At 42.6% G+C, this 8001-nt stretch overlaps 1 protein-coding gene across 1 annotated transcript; it reads right to left on the minus strand.

Moving 5' to 3' along the window:
• Positions 1 to 5914: 5914 nt before the first annotated feature.
• On the minus strand, positions 5915 to 6891 carry LOC100407484 (beta-defensin 103A). Its single transcript, XM_002756758.4, has 2 exons — positions 6804 to 6891; positions 5915 to 6141 (listed from the first exon to the last, which is right to left on the minus strand). The coding sequence occupies exons 1-2, from the start codon at positions 6859 to 6861 to the stop codon at positions 5996 to 5998; spliced, it is 204 nt and encodes a 67-aa protein (XP_002756804.1). The 5' UTR covers positions 6862 to 6891; the 3' UTR covers positions 5915 to 5995.
• Between the last annotated feature and the right edge of the window lie 1110 nt (positions 6892 to 8001).

The raw sequence follows: 8001 nt of genomic DNA on the forward strand, positions 1-8001 counted from the left end.
CATATTCTCACTCATAGGCGGGTGATGAAAAATGAGAACACATGGACACAGAAAGGGGAGTACTAAACACTGGGGTCTATTGGGGGGAAAAGGGGAGGGCCAGTGGGAGGGGGAGGTGGGGAGGGATAGCCTGGGGAGAAACGCCAAGTGTGGGTGAAGGGGAGAAAAGAAGCAAAACACACTGCCATGTGTGTACCTATGCAACTGTCTTGCATGTTCTGCACATTACCCCAAAACCCAAAATGCAATAAAAAATTTAAAAAAAGAAAAAGTCCTGGTTTCCACATGCCCCTCTGTGTCACAGGACTCTACCTATGGCGGCAGTGCCAGTCCTCAGCCCTGGGGTGAAGGGAGGGCCTCTGTAGGTGGTAGCACTGACACTTTGTGCCTGTTCATCCCTGGAGTCACTCTTCTTGGAGCTTCTGCGAAATATGAACCTTCTGGCCTGAGCACTGGGACAGGAACCGCAGGTGCTCAGGCAGCAAATTTTCAGTAATTGATTGTGAGACCAAAGTGTGCACACGGACATTGTAATAAAGTCGGCCAGGGAGTTGATTAGAGTTCTTCGGGGAGTTTAGAATTATGCAAGGAGTTATCGTGGCCTCAAAAATGGAAATTGCATTTGTAAGATAATTCTATGCTATGCATTATATAGAGAGGAGTGCTACCTTTATATAAACTTTCAGATGAATGACACCTTAAAGGAGGGCAGCTTTTAAATAGTTCTTCTTATTATTAAAGATACAGAAGTGAATGCATAAGCAGGTATTTTCAATAAACTCCAGTTTACAATAGCACTTTGCTTCTGCTGCAGGCCCCTGCAAATTACAGGAAATATCAGTTAGAGGCGTCAAAATTCCATGGGATAAATTCACATGTCAAATTCAGTTCTAACTTACATGAAAATGGTTTGCTTAAGGAGCTGTCTCATTTATAAAAACCATTTAGAAAAAATCACCAGCTCCAGATACACTAAAATTTTTTAGTATATCAAAATAATTCAACCCCATATTGTCACAGCTCAGAAAATATTGCAGAAACATTTGTTTCAGCAGATTCTTCTCAAAAGAAAAAATGAAGTTGCACCAGGTATAAAGTTTGATGACCAAATTAATTGACAGATGAGTGGACCTGAAAAATTGTTTAATTCACCCATATATCCCATTAATAAGATGCTATGATTCTGTTATAATCATGACACTCATTTTGGGGGGACATTTGCATGATTCTGTCATCCCTCCTGTATAACTATTATCTCTCTTACATTTTTAAAACAGTAAAAAATATTGGTTTCAGAAAGCTGAATGTCCTCCTGCCTTTCATGGCACTTTCTTCTCCTGCATCTTGAACAAGGTACCCTGCATTTCCATTTTGCACTGAGCCGTGGGAATTTTGTAGCCAGCCCCACCATGGCCATTTTTATGCAAGTTACCTCATTGAATCCTCAGAAGCAAACCTGCCAGCCTGGTATTACCCAAGTTTACAGGGGACTTAAGAAAGGTTAGAGGACAGGTTGAAGGTCACGTATGTCCTAAGTGGCAGAGATGCAATTTGAAATAAAATCCCCCTCTCTTCAAAGCCCGTGTTCTTAACTACTCCCACACAATCACGATGGTGTCCTGATCACCTCCCTCTTCATCCTCCTACAGTCCCAGAGCTACAGTAATGCTCTGCCTGAGGCCAGAGTCCACGGAGCTACTGTCTCCTCTCCCAGCTCCTGAGCTGAGTGGTGAGTCCAGAGCCTGGCCTGGCCTTGCAGGAGGTGAGAGAATGTGAATGCAGTTACCGCCACCTCGTGGTGGCTCTTTTACATCACCCTAAAACGCAGATCTAATCTCAGTTTCCTGCCTGCCTGAAGCCTGGGTGTGCACCTGAGACTTCCTGTGATTTACGTTTCCCCTTAATGAGCCTAATGAGAGTTCTCACAGTTTTATGGATCCTCTTAAGGAATCCACTTTTACTTATTTATGTTTAATGTTTTCTTTTCTGTCCAGTTGCTTTTTATTCACTCCTTTTATTTACTTTGGGTTTAATTTGTTTCCTTTTCCCTTTCCGTTTCTTACAGTGGAAGCTTAAATTGTTTGTGAGCCTTTCTGCTTTCTATTATAATAAGGTTTAATTATAAAATTGTCTCCAAGAGCTGCTTTAGCAGCAGTTCCACAGATCTTGGCATGTTATGGTTTCGTTTTCTATCAGTTCAACATATTTTCTAATGTATCTTGTGATTTCTCCTTTGACCATTGAGAAACACGTTCACTGATGTTCCAGTGTGTGGGAATTTCTCCACATGCCTTTCTGTTTGTTAGTGATGGCTTTGTAAATTCCACGATAGATCGACACTGTATTTTGTATAATTTTAAACAATGCTGATTTTTTGAGACATTTCATAGGTTAGTATGGGTTCTATTGGGTAATATTTGAAAGGATTCTGTTGTTATTTGGTTGAGTGTCCTACAAATCTCAAGTAGGTTGTGCTGAATGATACTGTTTTTAAGTTTTCTCAATCTTTACTAATATTTCGTCTTCCTTAAAAAAATCTATTACAAGAAGAGAAGGGTTGAATTGTCTAATTGTAATCGTTAATTTGTCTATTTAATGTCTATTGATTTTTCTTTAAGAATTCTGTTATTAGGTGCACACTGATTTAATATTGATATCTGTTCTTGGTGATGCAACTGCTTTGTCATGAGGAAAAATATCCCTCATTATTCCTGATAATACCCCTTCCTTTAAAATCTACCCCAATTTAGGCCAATGAGCCGATATGGCCAACTCTGTTTCCTTTATACTAATGTTTGTTTTTATATTACATCTCCTTCCATCCTTCTTTTACTCTGAACTGTTCTTACAGTTTATATATAAAGTGGGTTTTCATAGACAGCATGCAGTTGGGTCTTGTTTTCTACTGAACTGGCAATCTCTCTCTCTTTAAGGAACTTCCAGAATGTTTGAAGCACACTCTTTTCATCATATGGAACCAAATTTCTACCTGGCATCTTCCCTGTCTGTCAAAAAAATTATTTTTGCATTTTATGGTACAGACTTGCTGGTGAGGAATTCTCTTAGCTTTGATTGTTGTTACTGGCCCTTTGCTTATTATTTGATTATGTGTTTACCTTTTCTTAGAAATATATTTTTGCTGAGATGGAATTCTAAGATGACTTTTTTTTTCTTTTGGCAGTTGAAGATATTTTATATTTTGTTCTTCTATAAGTAATAAGTTTTGTTTTGTTTTGAGACGGAGTCTCGCTGTGTTGCCCAGGCTGGAGTGCAGTGGCATGATCTCAGCTCACTGCCATCTCTGCCTTCAAGAGATTCTCCTGCCTCAGCCTCCTGAGTAGCTAGGATTACATATGTGTGCCACCATGCCCAGCTAATTTTTGTATTTTTCTTTTTTAGTAGAGATGGGGTTTCACCATGCTGACCAGCCAGGTCTCAAACTCCTGACCTCAAGTGATCTTCCCGCCTTGCCCTCCTAATATGCTGGAATTACAGGGGTGAGCCACTGTGCCCAGCCTCAGGCTGCTTTTAAAATTTTATTTTTGGGCTGGGCGCGGTGGCTCAAGCCTGTAATCCCAGCACTTTGGGAGGCTGAGGTGGGTGGCTCACAAGGTCAAGAGATCAAGACCATCCTGGTCAACATGGTGAAATCCTGTCTCTACTAAAAAATGCAAAAAATTAGCTGGGCATGGTGGTGCATGCCTGTAATCCCAGCTACTCAGGAGGCTGAGGCAGGAGAATTGTCTGAACCCAGGAGGCGGAGGTTGCGGTGAGCCGAGGTCGCGCCATTGCACTCCAGCCTGGGTAACAAGAGCGAAACTCCGTCTCAAAATATATATATATATTTTTTTATTACTGATTTAACATAATTTGATCATGATATGCTTCACGTGGTTTTCTTCATGTTTGTTCAGCTTGGATGTCTTCATGTGGTAAATTTGTGCATTTATATTCTCACCAAATTTGGAAAACAATAGGCCATTCTTTCCTTAGCTCTATCCTCTCTCCCAAGACTTCTTTTTGCCTCTAAACACACACAGGCGCTAGATTGCTTGATGTTTCCACGCAGGTCACTGTTTATCATTTTCCAGCCCCTTTTCCCTCCCTTTGCTTTATTTCTTCATTCATTTGTAGTAATATAAACTCAGGTTTGCTGATCTTTACTTTGGAATATATGCTACAATCCAACTCATAATATTTTTTACTCAGATGTTGATTTTTAATCTCTGGAAATTCCATTTGTTTCTTTACATCTCTCCTCATCATGAAGTTTTTCTCTTCAACCTTGGACACATTTATCACAGGTCTTTTATATCCCTTTTTGCCAATCTTAGTATCCTTGTCATCTCTGGATCTGTTTTTACTGAATGACTTTTCTCTTTGTTATGGCCATATTTTCCTGCATGCCTGCTAATTTTTGATAAGATTCAGTGCATTATAAAGCACAAATTGTTGAGTGATAGATTTAGTTGTTTTTCTTTGAAGAATGCTAGACTTTATTCTGGCCCACATTTAAGTTTCTTATAGACAAGTCTTTCAAGAAAGGTTTAATCTAGAGCCAAACAGCACCACTACTAATGTGTTAGTTTTCTGAGGACTCTGCAGCCTCTCCACTTTGCTGGTGGAAAGGAGCACCAGCCTTTAGTGCTCCTGAAATTGTTATCCAATCCATTTTGCATGCTTTTGTTTGCCTCTGGCCTTGTGAGGTCTTACCCAAGTATGCTCAGATGAAAATATAGCCCAAGACTGAAGACATACCATGTGCCCCTGCCCCCACCGCCAACACTTGTGGGCCTTGTTTCCTTCTGGATACCCTCTCTGTGCTATTTTGCCCCGGAGATGGGGGTGTTTTGTGCTTTGTGAACTTTTACCTCAGTCTCTTCAGTGCCTCAGAATTGCTGGTCTTCGTGTGACCTCTGTGAGCTGTGGTCTGGACCCTGTGGCTGTAGTGAGCTGGGGCATTCGGAAATCTCATTTCAATTGTCTGTTGTACTACTTATTACCCAGTGTCTGGACACAGCTATCTCACACCTGCACAGGTTCCCTCTTGTCTACTGTCAGAGGGAGATTCCCATAGCAGTGAGTCCATTTTGGATGGAAAATGAGAAAGAGGCTCATCTCTTTTGAGTCCTTGAGCCTTTCTTCCTAAGAGCCTCCTTGTATTGTCTTTTTTCCATACGTAACACCTTGACTGGGGTCTGGTGTCAGGTATGAAGGACGACACACTCCACTTGCTGGAATCCCTCCACATCAACATTAAGAGAGCACTACACAGTGAAACCGCAGTGCCTCCGTATCATTCGAACGATTGAAGGACTCAAGTTAGAACCCTGTGGTGAATTACAGGAAAGACTGTAAGCATTTGGGAAATCAGCTGTGTTTTTAAGATGGAGATAAAATGTGAGACAGTCCCTGAAGGACGGGTTAAATTTAGAGATGAAGTTGGAGGAGCGATTATACATCAGACAGGAGGCCAACCAGAGCAGAGGCATGGGTGAGAGAAAGCAAAGCAAGTATTTGAGGAAGAGCCAGGTTCCCTATTTCTCTGAAGACAGCGGTTTTGGAAGGAATTGGGATGACCCCTGAGGGATGTATGAACACCTGAGAAGTAGATCTGGTGGAGAGATGCCATCTGGGGTGGAGGGACTGAAAGATCCAAGGCTTGTGTGATACAAAAGCAAAGGGCGCGTCTCGGGAGACTGAAGAGTCCACCTTCACTGGGGCATGACGTTCAGAAAGGAGGCATAGAACCTGGTGACCCTTAATAATGTGGTCAGGTTCCCTTGTAGATTTCTCCAGAGATTCTACCCTCTTTGAATGAAAAGTGAGTCCTGAAGACTTTCTAAATTGCATTTTTGGAAACAACTACCCAAATAACCAGAATTTAAAAAAAAAATGAAGCTTCTAATTTTTTTAAAAAATATATTTTACTTTTATAAACATTATGGAGGCATTTCCACGCTTGCCAACATTCTCGTTGTGTTTCTGCATTTTTTTATTTCTTTCTTCGGCAGCATTTTCGGCCACGTGTCGAGCACTTGCCAATCTGTTCCTCCTTTGGAAGGCAGCTGAGCACAGCACACCGGCCGCCTCTGACTCGGCAATAATATTTCTGTAATGTGTTTATGATTCCTCCGTGACCTGCAATGACAAAACAGCACACGTGGAAAGATTTTAGGAAGACTTTTGGTACACATTCAAGGCTTCCGGAATTCCTCAAATAACGCATCCGTTGCTTTTCTTGTATTCTTTTGCTCCTTTTTCCTTTTTCTATAAAATCAGGAGGTAAAGGGAGGACTAAGCAACCCACAGGCGATGTTTCTACAGCTGCGGCCCAGCCGTGGACCCACAGTGGCACTGGGGAAGTGGTGTGACCCTGTGACCGCCGCAGGAACAGTGTGGGTGCTGGGGCTGTGGTGTCCTCAGAGGCAGCCCAAACACTCTGCCTCAACCACTGCACTTAGTAAAACAGGAGCCTGTGCTTCTGTTGTCAGAGTAAATCAGTCTTCCCTGCTGTATTAAACTATTGTGTCCATTTCATGTCTCATCAGCAGGCATAGGAATCTTCTCGGGGAGAGAGATAGCTTTTAGGAGCTAGTTAGTTTCTTAGGAGTGGATCAGCAAAGACTGAGAAACCTGATGTAAGGTTCGTAATGATTCTTGTCTGAAAGAAAAGCATAGTGATGCCTGGTTCCCATACAATGAACCTGCTTGGTCTAAAGTGCTCTGAAGGATGGAGAGAGACTGACTCTGAATATATGCTCCCAGTTAGTTCAACCCTTGGATTTCCCAGCCCACCTTACCTGGAACAGGCACCAAAAACAGGAAGAGCAAAGCGAACAGAAGATAATGGATCCTCATAGCTGCCAGGCTTCACTCCAGGCTGAGACTGGATCTAAAAGTGTGCTTGGTCACTTTATAAAGGTTCCAGCCATAGCTGCAATTCTTGTCATGTTACAATGATGACATTATGACATGTTTCCTGGTGTGTCATACCAGTGCCTCTCACCATGCAGAACACACCCATGTACCCAGACATAATTGGGAACCCAGTGGTGAGGCAGAGCTCCCTATGAAAATGTGGCTGTCCCGCTGCTCTCTGGACTCGAGAGGCTTGTCTGGGTGTGGGTCGGATCGGGTTGTGGGCACAGCTAGGGATGCTGTGGGCAAGAATGCCCCCTTTGGGGAGTAGTCTCAGAGCACGTGGCTGGGGCTGACTTGCCTAAAAGGTGTTACTTTGGAGCTTTTTTCCTCTTTTTAAAATGTTGCAAGAGTCTAAGATCCTCCTGGGAACCAAATAAATCCAGTTCTGGACATATTCAGTATCTAGCAATAGGACTGGATTTTTGGTAGTGAGGCAAGGTAGCAAAATGGACTTCATTCAAGGTTCCCTGACCCTCTGGCCCTTGGCCTATGATAGTGTGCTATCAGTTGAGTGAAACATGTCTGATTCTTTCATTTGTTTTAATTTTGAGAGACAGAGTCTCACTTTGTTGCACAGGCTGGAGTGCAGTGGCATGATTATAGCTCATAGAAACTTGACCTCTCAGGCTCAGGAGGTCCTCCCACTTCAGCCCCCAGAGTAGCCAGGACCACAAACACACACCTCCACACCTGCCTAAATTTTAAATTTTCTGTAGAAAATAAAGTGGGGTCTCACTATGCCTCCCAGATTGGTTTTGGGCCCAGATGTGAACTCCTGAGCTCAAGCAGTCCTCCCACGTCAGCTTCCTAAATTGCTGGGCTTACTGAAGTGAGCCACTGTGTGTGGCCTATGTCTGATTCTTCACCCTTGTCTAAAAACTAACAAATTTATGAGTAAAGAAGGTGTTTAATTTTACTTCATCAGAGACCTGGGATGATAGATTTCATAGAGTGGCATCTCCTCCTAGTCAACGCCTATCCCTGTACAAAGAGGAGCTTCGGAATAGACATTTAAGACCTCAAGTTACTCTTGACTCTGGAGCATTCAGGGCAGTCCAGGGGCCAGATAATAACCCC

This window comes from Callithrix jacchus, chromosome 13 (assembly GCF_049354715.1).
Source record: "Callithrix jacchus isolate 240 chromosome 13, calJac240_pri, whole genome shotgun sequence".
In the NCBI taxonomy this organism is placed as follows: Eukaryota; Metazoa; Chordata; class Mammalia; order Primates; family Cebidae; genus Callithrix; species Callithrix jacchus.